General features: G+C 43.9%; 1 protein-coding gene and 1 pseudogene across 1 annotated transcript in view; both read right to left on the bottom strand.

Moving 5' to 3' along the window:
* Dnajb13 (DnaJ heat shock protein family (Hsp40) member B13) overlaps positions 1-16,175 on the bottom strand; it is a 35,543-nt gene extending 19,368 nt beyond the window's left edge. Inside the window, exon 1 of the mRNA XM_052762359.1 lies at positions 16,066-16,175. Coding sequence (XP_052618319.1) covers positions 16,066-16,112 — 47 coding nt within the window. The 5' untranslated portion in view covers positions 16,113-16,175. The remainder of the gene's footprint in view (positions 1-16,065) is intronic.
* On the bottom strand, positions 8,352-10,410 carry LOC128125207 (ADP/ATP translocase 2-like; annotated as a pseudogene).
* Positions 16,176-16,252: the final 77 nt, after the last annotated feature.

Genomic DNA, 16,252 nt, shown 5'->3' with positions numbered 1-16,252 from the left:
CTGTGTAGCTTTGCGCCTTTCCTGGGACTCACTTGGTAGCCCAGGCTGGCCTCGAACTCACAGAGATCCGCCTGGCTCTGCCTCCCGAGTGCTGGGACTAAAGGCGTGCCCCACCACCGCCCGGCATAAAAATAAATCTTAAACAAAAACAAAAGCAATTTCTAAAGTAGAACCCTGCTATTAACCTTCATTAATCCAAGGGAGTCTGAGGGGAAAAGAGTTATTTAACGGGTCTTACATCCAAGCTGACCTCAAACTCACTCTGTAGCTAAGGAGGACTTGAACTTCCAGACTTCTTGCCTCCATCTCCAGAGTGCTGGGAATACAGTTGTCACCACCATCCCAAGCCCGAGTCTGAGAAATGTATTGCCCACAAGAGTAAGAGAGGGCCATCATGAATACGTGTTTGTAGCACCTCTGACCAGGATCAATGGTGCACTTCCAGAAGAAAACAGAGGAACTATCACAAGTGGAATGAAGCCCCGTTAGCCGTGTTCATGGCTCAGTGCAGAGTCAGCTCCTGGGGGGCGGGGGCACACACATCCTTCAGTAGGCTTTGTCTCTCTGAATCTCTAAGTTGTATGCATAAAGTTCTGACTCTATGCCTTTTCCTCTGAGGAGCATTTTATTACTTTCTCAGTGAAAAGTAGGAACCACTAATACCATAGAAACAGCATGCATTTTGGAAATAGTACAATCTAATTTTTACTGTCATAGAGCAGTATTTTTACCTACAGTGACTTCCTTGGTCCTTTGGTCCTGGCATCCTCCTTTGTAAAACTGAAATGATGTGTTAGTTCAATAAGACTTGGACTATGTCATTGAGCTTAAAGGGGACAGCTACACCCTATATGCAGGAATAGATACAGAACATTACGCAGAAATTATAAAATACATCTATGTGCATTCGCCTGGGGAAAACTCCAAGATAAACCAGGGGATGATAAATATAGAATGAACCCAATTGCACATAACATAAACTAAGATAAATAAGACATTGTTTATATAAATGTGTAAGTACACAGATGCAAGTGCAAGTTTCAACAAGATGTAAAAGATACACAAATATAGCCTGGCATGGTGGCACACGCCTTTAATCACAGCGCTCAGGAGGCAGAGGCAGATGGATCTCTGTGAGTTCAAGGCCAGCCTGGACTACAGAGCGAGATCCAGGACAGCCAGGACTGTTACACAGAGAAACCCTGTCTTGAAAAACAAACCCAAAAGAAGATACATATATAGAACTAGGTGTGGTGAGTCTCACCATTCCAGTGCTGAGGCAGGGGGTTAATGAATTTGAGAGCTTATCTTAAATATATATATATATATATATATATATATATATATATATATATATATATTGAGAGAGAGAGAGAGAGAGAGAGAGAGAGAGAGAGAGAGAGAGAGATGTGAAACTACTGGGCTTGGAGAGATGGCTCAGTGGTTAAGAGCACTGGTTTCTCTTCCAGAGCATGCAGGTTGATTCCTAGCACCCACATGTTGACTCAGAACTGTCTGTAACTCCAATTCCAGGGGAACCAAAGCCCTCTGAGGGCACCAGGCATGCATATGCAGGCACAACATCCATATGCATAAAGTAAGATTGATTAAAAAAAAATATATATATATATATATATAACACTGTTAATCCTAATAATTTAGAACAGACAATTATAATTCAATATTGTTTCAGTTTTTGTAGTTATGTACATAATAATTGTATGTTTTAAAAATTATAAGAATAGAAATCACCAGTACAATGTCTGACCAAAAAGATTTTTCATTTTTCTCTGTCTACTCTAATTAGCTGAGAGTGAACAATAATAATAATTACTGATATTTTAAAAATGCATATACCAGCAGCTTTCCTGTCCATTATCTCATTTTGGGCCTTACTTTGCAGATGGACCAGGAAGCTGAGGAGATAAAAACATCTTTTGAATTTCTGGAGCCGGTTAAGTAATAAAGTCATTTACAAATGACTAAAAACACACTGGTTTCTTTCTGTTCTGCCATATTGCCAACACAGTAAGCAGTTTGTCAGCAACACTAATGGCCACAGGGTAGCTCAGTTCAGTCCCTTCGAAGCCCTACATTCCAGGTAAGAGTCACCAGGTGACCTGCACCTAGCACATAGGGGTGGAGCCAGCCCCATTAAGCTCATTGACGTAGTCCGAGTCTTGCTGAACTTAAATAACTCGGCATCTGTCACCAAACGCGGAAAGAAAATACAGACAGCTAAAGAGAATGCTGCTCTCCATGGATTTCACAAAACTCAGGCTTTTGTTCTTTCTGTAGAATACTGGCCTAAAGAGGATGGTCCTGGGCTGGTGAGAAGGTTCAGCGGATGAAGGCACCTGTTGCCAACCTTGACAAGCTGGGTTAGAGTCCAAGGACCCGGAAGGTAGGCGGCATTTGCGAGCCACCCTCCACTCGGTGTCCACAAAGATGGCCTGAGAGGCTCAGCAAGTCTCACTGTGAGGCCGACTAGGATCCTGGGAGGTGTGTTGTGCTGGGGGGGTTTGAAGGCCAAGTGCGAAGTGTTGAAGTGTTGTCAACATGAAGAAGTGTTGTCTTTGATCTGCAACACCTGCCGAGACAGAACCAGCCCCTGCAAGCTCCCACAGTTACGCGTCTATTTGCGAACTTGCCCTTGACAGCGCTTTAACATACGAAATCTGTCTGTACAAACGCTTCACTTAATTTGCTCTCAGATCATCCTGATGCCATGAACTTGGCGACATACACTAGGAGGAGAAGGGGAGTTTCACCAAGAAAATCTAACACTGGGCAGGCGGTGGCACTCGCTGGAAGAACCCTTGCCTGGCTGGCAGGCACATGCTCCTGTTTTTCCCCAGCTGAGGAACTACTGGCAGTTGATGGCGCCCCGGGGCGGGGGTGGGAGGCTCATCCTTCTTTGAGGGTGCGGCCCCAACTGTGAGTGCCCGAGTAGGTGGTTCCACACTTGTGTGCATGTGAACAGCACTAATTGGCCTCAGTGGGTTATGAAAAAGAAAATAGGAAGTGGGTGAAGAAGTGGCTTAGCAGTTAAGAGTACTCGCTGCTCTTGCAGAAGACCTGCGTTCGGTTCCCGGCACCCACATGGCCACTCACAACTGCCTGTAACTCTAGTTCCAAGAATCTGATGCCTTCTTCTGGTACCCATCTCCAGCTCCAGGAGTTTCCACCCCTATGGGCTGCACAGGCAGCTGTATTCACATGCACATGCCTATTCACAAGGGCACACATACATATAATTTAAAATGAAAAAGCTGCTTTCTCATTTTATCTAATAATAATAAATAAGTGCATATTCCAATCAGAAATATGCTGGAAGCTTTAGTTTTTTTCCTGCATTATTAGTAACAATTATCTTTTTTTTTTTTTTAAGGCGTCCTCATGTTTTAGATGTTGTGGTCGTTTGGATGAGGCTCATATGTTTGGATACTTGGTCCCCAGACAGTGGAACTGTTGAGAAAGATTAGATGCAGGCTTGTTGAAGGAGATGCATCACGGAGGGTTTAAAAAGCTGTAGAGTTGGTGACCGAGAGAGAAACTAGGTTTGGAGCTGAGGGCCCAGGACTTCGTAGATACGTTGATACTTAACATTTATTTTCTTTTTAAATTATGTGTATATGTGCATGTATGAATGCGGGTGCCCAGAGTCCAAAGGAAGGTGTTGGATCCTCTGGAGCTGGAGTTACAAGTAGTTGTAAACTGCCTGATGTGAGTGCTAGGAATCGAACTTGGGTCCTCTGGAAGCACAGCAGGCATTCTTAACCCCTGAGCCATCATCTGGCCAGCCCCAACTCACCAATATAGAAAGGTAGAAGAAGGAGACTAAGACACAGCAGCTTCGGGACTGGAAGAAAACCTAGTGTTATGTCACAGAAAGGTCAAGAGAAAGGCTTGCCATTGGACATTGAATTCAGAAAGCCTAGTGCAGAGAAAGACGCTTCCTGTAAACAAGATTAAATAAGACCCAGAGTGGAGTAATAATGTAATATGCAACATGCCCATAGATTTCATTATTTTGGAAGCCATTTATTTCTCATCTCTGAATATTTACAGTAGCCTCTTGCCTCAGAAACATACAGCATAAGAAGACAGTAGTGCCAGGCATGATGGCATGCTTTTAATGCCAGCACCAGAGAAGCAGAGGCAGGAAGATCTCCAGGTTAGAAGCTAGCATGGTCTACAGAGTGAGATCCAGGCCAGTCTGGGCTCCATAGTTAGATCCAGTGCACGGGGGAGGCACTGATAACACTGGGAACGTCAGTCAACGGCGTATTGTCTTCCTAGCTCACGAGAAGCCCTGGGTTGCTGGATACCACGGCACTGGTTTATGAGTCCAGCGCTTTGGAGGTAGATGCAGGGGGATCAGAAGCACTAAGTCTCTTCATGGGGTTTGCCTCTTTTTGTTCTTTGAGAAAGGGTCTCAGATTGTCCAGGCTGGCCTCAAACTCACTATGTAACTGCATGCGACCTAAAAGACTCAGTCTCCTCAAAAACAACAACAACAACAAAAACAAAAACAAAACAAGGGGGGCTGGAGAGATGGCTCAGCGGTTAAGAGTACTGCCTGCTCTTCCACAGGTCCTGAGTTCAATTCCCAGCAACCACATGGTGGCTCACAACCATCTGTAATGAGATCTGGTGCCCTCTTCTGGCCTGCAGGCAGAACACTGTATACACAATAAATAAATCTTAAAAAAAAAAAAAACCAAGACAAGAAGCTCTATCTTTATGTCATCTCCGGCACTGATAGGAAATGGGGACTCCCTTCCTGTCTTTTGCAAAGCACATGAGTAGATGATCTACAAAGAAAATTCTCCCCATGATCACTTGTAAAGCATCTGTGTATGGGATGGCTCAGCAGCTAAGAGCACTGGCAGCTGCTCTTCCAGAAGACCTGGGTTCAATTCCTGGCACTCACATGATGGCTCACAACTATGCCTTCTTCTTGCCTCTGAGAACATCAGACACATATGTGGTACCCAGACATACATTCAGGAAAATACCCATATATAAAATAAAATGATAAACTCAAGAATCCTCTGTGTAAGACAGTACTAGATATCTCTAACAAGACTGACCAGGAGTGCTGCTCCAGCTGGTAAAATGCTTGCCTAGGATGCATCCAGCCTGGGTTCCGTCTCCAGCACTGTATAAAGCCAGGCATAGTGGCACGTATCTATAGTCTAGCACTCAGGAGGTGGAGGCTGGAGGATCAGAAGTCAAGGTCATCTTCAGCTACATAGCCTGCTTGAGGCCAGCCTGGGCTACATGAGATCTTTTCTGAAAAAAACAAGCCAGAAGCCCTGACACAGGAATTTCTAGTCCTCGGGGAAGTAGCGGCCCATCCAAATGGCCAATTGAGTGAATTATTTATGCATTTGTGAATAACTAATTTCTGTTCCTATCTTTACAGTGATTTGCCCTTGGAAGTCATTAGAGAAGCCTTTGCATAGCTCCTTTGCGACCTTTGAAGGTCACCGCACAGCTAGTGTCCTCGGGGAACCAGATCTTCAGCTGAGCATTCATCCCCTGTTCAGAACCACCAGGCCTGATGGGGGAAACCTGCAACAATTCACACCAAGCACACATTTCCTCACCTCCCATCACTCGGTCCCTCATATGAGATGTGTTTTTTTTTTTTGGTTTTTCGAGACAGGGTTTCTCTGTGTAGCTTTGCGCCTCTCCTGGAACTCACTCGGTAGCCCAGACTGGCCTCGAACTCACAGAGATCCGCCTGGCTCTGCCTCCCGAGTGCTGGGATTAAAGGCGTGCGCCCGGCCCATATGAGATGTTTTTATGTGTTGCCCACATGCTGCCTTTTAGGAAAGCTTTAGCTCATTTGTCTCCCTAAACATTCTAAGGTTGGTGACTTCCTTTCCTGGGACAGAGCTACAGAGGTAGAACTGAATTCCTTGGCTCTCAGTCTAGATCTCAGTATAAGGGACTGGGAGGCTTATGGGCTCATTTGCTCACCCTTTAGTCTAACAGCCCAGCTCCTGTTGGGAACTGACCCTGGAAGGCAGGAGGCCCACCCACTGAAGGCATTCTCTGGCCTGGCTACTTGCCACAGCCTCACCCTGTCTGGCAAATCACTAGCTGTGAGAACAGACCTCTGATTACCAAATAGGTAAATGAACCTAGTGCAGATTGGTGGTCCTGTGTTTTCACAGTGGGCCATTCTTCCGTCCAGCCCAGGGTTTCTCAGACTAGCCTTTATACATATGTTTTTTTTTTTTTTTTTTTGGTTTTTTCGAGACAGGGTTTCTCTGTGTAGCTTTGCGCCTTTCCTGGAACTCACTTGGTAGTCCAGGCTGGCCTTGAACTCACAGAGATCCGCCTGGCTCTGCCTCCCGAGTGCTGGGATTAAAGGCGTGCACCACCACCGTCCGGCTTATACATATGTTTTTTAAAGCATCTAGACAAGTCAGGGCTGGAGAGATGGTTAAGAGCACTGACTGCTCTTCCAGAGGACCCAGGTTCAGTTCCCAGCACCCATATGTCAGCTCACAGCTGCCTGTAACTCCAGTTTCAGGGGATCTAATATCCTCTTCTGGCCTCTGAGGTCACTACATGTTCATAGTATGCAGGCAAACAAGCAGACGCACACAGAAACAAAGAAAATAAAAACAAATAAAAAAATTTAAATGTATCTAAATCCCTTGCTCTGAGTTCTCCATTAGAAACCTGCCAGATGGGGCTGGAGAGATGGCTCAGAGGTTAGGAGCACTGGCTGTTCTTCCAGAGGTCCTGAGTTCAATTCCCAGCAACCACATGGTGGGTTACACCCATCTATAATGAGATCTGGTGCCCTCTTCTGGTGTGCAGTCATACATGCAGACAGAAACACTGTACATAATAAATAAATAAATCTTTAAAACAAAAACAAAACAAACAAACAAACAAACAAAAAGAAACCTGCCAGATCTCCATGCTTCCATCAGAACTAGAAGAAACAACAAGGCCTCCAACACTGGAAATGTCCAGGCAAGTTAGCTGTTCAAAACTGAACACAATATTACAGATGATGAAAGGCCTCCTTGACTCATACTCCTCCAAACTTCCTCCAAGTCTGTGCTTCACACATATGGGACCTACGTGTGAGATGCAGATGAGATGTTCATCACCGTCCTCCCAGGGCTGGAGGCCATGCCTTCTACTTCTCCAAACAAAAGGGTACCCCATAATCACCCACAGCTTCCTGCTTCTCCCACATCTGTAGCTTGCTCCCAGACTTCCCTACTTCCACAGTTTCTCTCTTTTGCAGTTCTATCTTTTCAGTTCCTTTTTCAAATTTTTTCTTTGCTTTTTTGAGACAGGGTCTCTCTCTGTAACCCAGGCTGGCCTGGAACTCACAGAGATCCACCTGCCTCTGCCTCCCAGGTGCTAAGATTGAAAGTGTGCCACACCACACCTGGTTTTTTTACAAATTCTTTTTAAAATTTTTTTACATTTATTTATTTTGCATGTGTGTGGACATGCAATGTGTGGCTGAAGGACAGCTTTTGGAACTCAGTTCCCTCATTCCACCATGTGGGTTCTGAGAATCAAACTCAGGTCATCGGGCTAGGCAGGAGACACCTTTACTTTCTGAACCAGCTCACTGGCCCTTCTCCAAATTCTTAATAATCCACTTACACAAAAGATAACTCTCCAAGGTATACTCTCACACACATTTACCAAACGAGTGGTACAGAAAATATTACCATTTCTCTGGAAATCATAGTATATGTGTGCAAGTGTATGTGTGTGTATGTGTACGTATGTGTGAGGGGGTCCCTGCAGGTGTCAGGGAAGCAAACCCTGAGAAGAATGAAAACCCTGTGCACATTGGCTTTGTCAACATGGATCAGACTCTGGGGAGTCTAATGCCAGGCAGTTCATTGTCAGCATATTGAAAACACAGTACAATTTGGGAAAAGGTTTCCAGGCAACAATCAGTCCAATTCCAGGTGCACAATAAAGCTTAAGATGTGACTACATAGAAACTTTAACAAAGTACATATGACCATGAGAGTGGGTTCTATAGCTAAAAGGCCTAGAACCTAGTGTGGTCTCTGACTGATAGCATAGAGGTCAGCAGGCCATAAAGTACATGTGATATCTTCCCTGAGGATGGGTAATGGTCTAGGGAGGGAAGAGTCTGGGATAATCATTCTGGGGAATTAGGATGAGATCTGCTTATATAGCAAAAGGTGGGTGACATCTTCCTCCGCAGAGAGCAAAAAGGTCACCAAGTCATGAACAAAATCCACTCTTTTTTTTTTGGTCTTTAGATAATTTTTATTTCTTTAATCTTTATTATCAGGAGTGGCTAAGTCCAATCATTATTGTCATTATGGAAATGGCTTTAAGAGAAAACTGGTCAGATGAATATTATTGCTTCCCACTTTTCAACTGGTAAATGGTTGCCATTGATAAAACAGACAAGCCCAGAGACTCGGCCCAGATTGTTCAAGATACGGTGTATTATACAACATGCCTGTTCTCAGGAGAACATCTAAGACATAACTATGTGTACTTCTTGATCTTGTCATACAAGACAAGCACAAAGGCACCACCCAGTCCCCTGAGAACGTTGGACCATGCACCCTTGAAAAAAGCCTTGCTTCCTTCATCACGAGCGATCTTCCTCCAGCAGTCAATTGTGGCCTGTATACATGTTATCAGTTCCTTTGCGTCCCAACTGCATCATCATATGACAGCGAACCGTGTCAAAGGGATAGGAAGTCAGGCCAGCAACAGCAGTGGCAATCAATCATCCAGCTGATGAAGATGTGAGTATTCTTGGGATCTGGAAGCACTCCCTTTGTAGTGTCAAGGATACCAAAGTCGGCAGCTCGGTAGATGATAATGACCTGTACTGACACATTAAAGCCTTGGTACGGACCCCTAATCCCATCAGATTTGTAGATCTTAACCAGGCAGTCACCAAGGCCTTTGAATTCCCTTTCAGCTCCAGCTTTGCCCACATCAGCTGCTAGATGACCATGGGCAAAATCAAGAAGGTACACAAAGCACAAGGATGTGGCCCCAGCGGCACCATCTGATGCCAGGTCCCCAGCAAAGTAGCACCAAAACTGGGTCCTCTTGTCCACACCACCCAAAAAGATCTGCTTGTATTTATCTTTGAAGGCAAAGTTGAGAGCCTGGGTGGGGAAGTATCTGATGACATGGGTCAGGTTACCACGCCAGAAGGACAGGACTCCCTGTTCCTTGGGGATATGAACCACGCAGTCTATAATGCCCTTGTATTGCTTATCTGCCATGATTTGCTTGCTGGCATGCTGCACCTGCAGCAGCAGCTTGACCCGCTCGATGGGCACTACCGCCATCTTGGAGATGGCCGCGGCCACTCCACCTGCCAAAAAGTCCTTGGCAAAGGACACAGTGGCATCTGTCATGTTGAAAGAAAAAGAAAAGGCGGAGGACTGCAGGACAGAACTGGGTTGACAACCGGCTTTGACTCCCGGACTCTGGGCCAAAATCCACTCTTAGCTTTCTGGATGGAATGCAGATGTTTGATTTTATCTCCTAAGGAGACGCCCCTGTGTGATTAACATTCCTGGTTCTGTTAGTGCTTCTCTGTGAGTACAAGGACCTCTGTGCCCCCAACATATGTGTATGCCTAGAGATGGTATTCTTACTATAATTATCAAAATACAAAATGCTGAAATTGGAAATACCTGTGTGTATGAGAATGTAACAGTGGAAAAATATAATAGTCATGCAAATTACAGTATTATTGAAAAAATAAATTGTGCAGTGTAACACACAGCCCTAGAATTATATAGTACATAATAAGAAGCAAGCTATCAAACAGAATTACGGTACAATTTCTTCTTGTAACACAGTTAAAGATGAAAGGATGAAATGAAATAATATGCAGAACTCAGCATAGGAGGCCATCAAAAAAATCTGACTTTGGGCTGGAGAGATGGAGAGATGGAGAGATGATGGAGAGATGATGGAGAGATGATGGAGAGATGGAGAGATGATGGAGAGATGATGGAGAGATGGAGAGATGGAGAGATGATGGAGAGATGATGGAGAGATGATGGAGAGATGATGGAGAGATGGAGAGATGATGGAGAGATGATGGAGAGATGGAGAGATGATGGAGAGATGATGGAGAGATGAAGAGATGATGGAGAGATGATGGAGAGATGATGGAGAGATGGAGAGATGGAGAGATGATGGAGAGATGGCTGGCTGCTTTTCCAGAGGACCCAGGTTTTGGTTTTTCAGGACGGGGTTTCCCTGTATAACCTTGGCTGTCCTAGAATGCTCTGTAGACCAGGCTGGCCTCGAAGTCACAAAGATCCACCTGCCTCTGCCTCGTGAGTGCTGGGATTAAAGGCGTGTGCCACCACCACCCATGGCAAATTAAAAAAAAAATTACTCATCATTATTATTACTACTAATACAGTGAACTAAAAGTTCACAACAGTTATCTTTAGGTTAGAGAAGTATGACTTTTCACTTTCTTTTATATCTTTTCACTAAATATGTATTTCTTTTGTAATATGGGGAAAATAGCTTTAAAAATGTATTCTACCGCCAGGCGGTGGTGGTGCACGCCTTTAATCCCAGCACTTGATAGGCAGAGCCAGGCGGATCTCTGTGAGTTCGAGGCCAGCCTAGGCTAACAAGTGAGTTCCAGGAAAGGCACAAAAACTACACAGAGAAACCCTGTCTCGAAAACCAAAACCAAAACCAAAAATATATATATATCCTACCTACTAAGAAATAAAATGACTTTACATTGAATTCATGATAATGTACCCCTATGATCCTAACACTCCGAAGGTGGAGACAGGAGAATCAGAAGTTCAAGGTTTGGCTACTAAGTGATTTTGAGGCTGGCCTTGGCTCCAAGAGACCTTGTATCAAAACATCTTTTTTTAAAGTACGAGGGGAATTTACTGGGAAGAAGGGATGGGGGGAGTAATAGTAGATAATAGGAAGGGAATGTAGATGTAACCAACCGTCTTATTAAATAAGAAACACAGAACCAATGCAAAGAAGAAAGCCAAGAGGTCAGAGCAATAGCTAAGAGCTAAAACCTTACCCTTCCTCCTGCGGTGGTCCTACCTCTCCGAAAGAGAGCTACTTCCTGTGTTTATAAAAGTCTTTATAAAGACTTTCGGTTCTGCCTTCTCATTGGTTGTAAATTCAACCACATGACCGCCTCGTCACTGCCTGTCTGTATAGACCTCCAGGTCTTCTATGGTTGGTATTGAGATTAAAGGCGTGTGTCTCCAATGCTGGCTGTATCCCTGAACACCACCGCTCGGCTTTCCTATGGCTTGCTAATAGGTCTGACCCCTGGGCAACTTTATTTATTAACATACAAATAACATTTTAATACAAATAAAATATCACCATAAAGGAATATGATCAGACTCCACTATATGTGTGTGTGTGTGTGTGTGTGTGTGTGTGTGTGTGTGTGTGTATTTATGTCTGAAATTGTGAAAGAATAAATAAAAAAATTAGAAAAGAGTTCAAGGTCATCTTCAGCTATGTAGCAAGTTTGAGGCCAGCCTGGGCAACATGAAGCCCCATCTCAAAACAAAAAAGTAGGAAACTTTGACATAACCAATTTATCCACTCCTTGCTTCTGCTTCAAAAAAGTCCACAGTGGAAAAGGGGCTTAATTACATAACTTTCTGTAATTATTTCTCAAATGTGATGTTTGGAATTTTGAGGAAGTGTGTCTGTCTAGGGAACAAGGCAGGAAAATATGATCAGTAGCAGCGTGTTATGAAGTGTCCTTTATGGTGCCACTATATTATGACAGTTTAAAGGGGCCACAGAGATGGCTCCTGGCTATGAGCACTTGTTCTTTCAGAGGGCCTGGGTTCAATACCCAGCACACACACAATGACTCATAACCATCTGTAACTCCAGTTCCAGGGGCTCTTCTGACCTCTGTGGGCACCAGGAACACATGAGGTATACATACAAACATAAAAATAAAGCATTCAGACACACAGATAAAACAATGAATCTTTAAAAACATATTTAAGGAAATTTCATATTATCCTCAAGGTTCCTAATGAGTAATTTGCAGACACTCTCTGGACTTGAGTACCAGTACTGCCAAACACTTCACACACTTGGTCAGTCGTGTTACCTTACAATGAAAACACGCATTAAACACGCAGAAAAAAGGAGACAAAAATGAACATGTTATTATACTTTTTCTTTACTAAAATCACTTAAACTCTTTTCATGAACCCTGGGAAAAGTAGCATATGGTGCCCCAAACTTTGAAGAAGCATTTTCCTGTGGACATGAAATATGAATGCTTGTCTACACAGATGGAAAAGAAGAAAGCCACCAGGGAGGCAAGTCAGATGCAATTAAAGCTTCTCAATGAAAACACTAGGACTACAGGAAGTGCTCCTCTCTGTGAATCTCCTCTAATCCTCCCTACCAAGCCCACGAAACCATCACTCCCCCTTGGTTCCTTTTAGTGCAGAGGGATGCACTGTCATTTCTTATCAATGAGATGCCATTATCTTCTTAATTATGAAGTGAGCTGTCCCCATAGAAAACAGCCCCAAAACAGGATACAGCCGGAAGACATGGGCAATAGTTCCTAGATGAAAATCAGATACTAATACTCCCAGTGAGCTGTGAAAGGAACAGGCGAGTGCGGAAAGAAACATGAGGGAACTCAGGACCCAGCCCAAGCCTATGGCCTAAAACACAAAGTTAAAACCAAACTTGCTGGCAGCTGGGCTTATACTTGCAATCCCAGCACTTAAGAGGCAGAGGAAGAAAGATCATGAGTTTAAGGCCAACCTCTATAACAGGATGAGTTCAAGGATAGCTTGGCTATGAGACCCTGCCTCCAAAAACAAAAAGACACACACACACACACACACACACACACACACACACACACACACACACACACAATTGGGGCCAGCAAGACGGCTCCACAAGGGGAAGGGGAGAACCAACTTCTGCAAGTTGTCCTCTGACCTCCGAATGTGTGATGCAGCATGTGCATCCACACTCATACACAGACAATAAATGTAATGAAATGTTTTTTTAAAAATACATAAAGAAGGCTCAGAAAACCTTCTCCAGGGTTTCTTTCGATGTAACATCTCTTGCTCTAACCAACACCAGCAAAAGGGACTGAGAACAGAATGCCACTGAGCTGTGCTTCATGTGAGATGTCGGAGCTACACACACCCAAGGGCCCTCAGCCTGTTATCTCTCCGGCATTCATACTTCAAAATTTCTGGGAATTCTGAAGGACAATGACAATGTCTTCAATTATCAATATTTTCTGGAACCTCTTCATGTCCAACAGGCTCTCACATTTCATTAGAAAAAAGTTTCAAAGTCACAATATTCCTGTTCCTAAAAAAAAATCAATATTCTCTTATGACAGGTCATCGTTTAAAAAGACAATTAGAATATCTATTCAGGGGCTGGAGAGATGGCTCAGTGATTAAGAGCACTAGCTGCTCTTTTAGAGGAACATGACTTCAATTCCTAACACCTATATGGCAGCTCACAACTGTCTATAACTCCAGTCTCTGGGGATCCAACCCCCTCTTCTGGCCTCTGCAGGCACCGGGCACACTTGTGGTATACAAACATACATACAGGTAAAACACACAAATAAAAACAAATACAAATGAAAAGCTGTCTTTTAAAAATATTCAAACAGCATGTTCTTAGCCAGCACAACCTTGCCTGGCTGTCTGCAAGCCCTTTGTTAAATGGGATTTTTGCCTCCAACCACGTCACAAACCACATTGCCAGCCGCAGGTTAGCTGACCTGGATCTGGAAAGTCTCCCATACCACAAACTGAAGTGCCAGCTAAACTCTCTTGCCTGAATTAGCCATGCCAGCAGGGATGCAGGGAGCACCCAGTGCTCGGCCTTTAGAAGATCTGGGCTTGGGTTTGCTCTCGGAGGACTTCATTTCTTTGGAGCTAATTATATGACAAATTTCAAGAAGCAGTGTTTATTGCCTGCTTGCCAGCCTACAAATCAGCCTTTAATTCATAAGCAAATGATGGAGGGAGAGAAATGCTGAGCTGCATTCCGATGCCACTTGGGCTGCTGCTGAAATCCGTTGAAGAAAAACCGCAGAAGTCAACAAAACAGATGAAATCCAAGAAGAAAAGCATGAGCACATGAAAATTCAAAGTCAAGCTTCATTTTATTTCCTAGGATTAAACATTTATGTACAACGACAGATCTACCATTCCAAAATGATTTCCTTTTACAGCACAAAAGAATATCTCAAACACTTATTGGGCAACATGGTGTATACTTTTTGTTTTATTGTTTGTTTGTTTGTTTGGTTTTTCGAGACAGGGTTTCTCTGTGTAGCTTTGGCGCCTTTCCTGGAACTCGCTCTGTAGCCCAGGCTGGCCTTGAACTCAGAGATCTGCCTGGCTCTGCCTCCCGAGTGCTAGGATTAAAGTTGTATGCCACCACTGCCCAGTGGTATATACTTTTGATCACAGCACTTTGGAGGTAAGGCAGGTGAATCTTCAAGGCCAACTTGATCTACATGGCAAATTTCAGTCCTGGCAGGGCTACATAGTGAGACCCAGTCTCAAAATAAATAAATAAGTAAATAAGTAAATAAATAAATGTCAAATTTATCTCCTTGAAGATCCAATGCAGGCAGCTGCACAGACGGTATGCTTACATAATCGAGCCATAGGTACACCACCACCACACACACACACACACACACACACACACACACACACACACACACACAAGAAAATCCAACCCACATACTTATATTGACGTCAGGTAAAATGGGAACAACAAACTGAATTTGGGAGGGAATATGATGAAAGACTGACTATAAATCAGAAAACAAAGCCAGGCTGTGGTGGTGCATGTTTTTAATCCCAGCACTCAGGAGGCAGAGGCAGGCAGATCTCTGGGTTTGAGGCCACCTTGGTCTATAGAGTGAGTTCCAGGACAGCCAGGGTTACACAGAGAAACCTTGACTCAAAAAAACCAATTAAAAAACAAAACAACAAAGTTTTAGAGATGTAATTTATCATTTGTAGAGAAAGTTACTAGAATAATTTTAACTTGTTTACCAGTTATGAATAGAACTCATCTTCTATGATATAGGTGAAGATCATCAGACATATATGTATTCATTATAATATGTATATCTTATTATGCATATATAATACTGTGTATTATATATAATAACAGTAAATAATTAAGCTTCAAAGCTGGGCAGGATAGCACACACTTGTAATTGCAGCACTCCGAAAGCTAAGACAGGGGGAATGTCACAAGTTTGAGTCCAGCCTGAACTACATAATAAATTCAATGCTAGCAGCACTACATAGTGAGCCCCTACCCCCTCAAAACACAAACAAAAATACCCCCAAACAAAACCAAAAATGGATATAAAACATAGCAATGGTATCTGGAACGACAGATAACCAGGAAAACAAGCCCTCACAGAATTTAGGAAGGCTGATTTCTTTTTGATGAACTCAGTGACACGGAGTGCCAATCAGCGGGAAAGAGGCTAAAAGTTAGGAGCTGTCTGGCTATGGCTGGGCGAAATAACTCGCTTTTCACCCTGATGCCTAGAATGATGGTACAGCCAAGAAAAAGAACTTCAGCAAGTGTGCACTGCCGATGGAGGGTGTGTGTGGGGGGGGAGACAGAGAGAAAGAGGGAGAAATCTCCCTTGGGTCCTGCAAGATGGCTCATGAGTAAAGGTGCCTGCCACCAAACAACCTGAGTTCAATCCCAGGCGGGACCCACATGCTGAAGGGACAGAACCAATTACTGCAAGCTGTCCTCTGCTCTCCACACATGTGCCTTGGCGACACGCATAAATAACAAATGTAATTTTAAAAATAAGAAAATGTCTCCCTCTTTCACGGCAACAATTAAGTGCTTGGGCCACACTGCGCATATGTTTCCTGGGTCTTGGGAATGAAAAATAATGTCCATGCGGTTTTGAAATTTATTTTCTGGACCCTGTGCCCTCCAGCTTACTTGGCAACCCATGCAGTAACTCACTTCGGACATGGGGTCCAGGCATAGCTCTCGCTGATGAAAAGGCACATGGGGTACACGCTTCCCCGTTTGCTCTTTCAGGCCTGGAGTCAACTGAGGATGTGCACCTAGTCTCTCAGAACCATCAACAGTATCTCCCCCATGATCCCGCCCCCATTTGTCAGCCTCTTCCGCCCTTTCCCGGAAGAGT

This window comes from Peromyscus californicus, unplaced genomic scaffold, assembly GCF_007827085.1.
Source record: "Peromyscus californicus insignis strain IS unplaced genomic scaffold, ASM782708v3 Scaffold_4__1_contigs__length_199733344, whole genome shotgun sequence".
NCBI classification, from domain to species: Eukaryota; Metazoa; Chordata; class Mammalia; order Rodentia; family Cricetidae; genus Peromyscus; species Peromyscus californicus.
The sequence above is the reverse complement of the archived record's forward strand: the minus strand, read 5'-3'. Positions and strand labels throughout refer to the sequence as shown.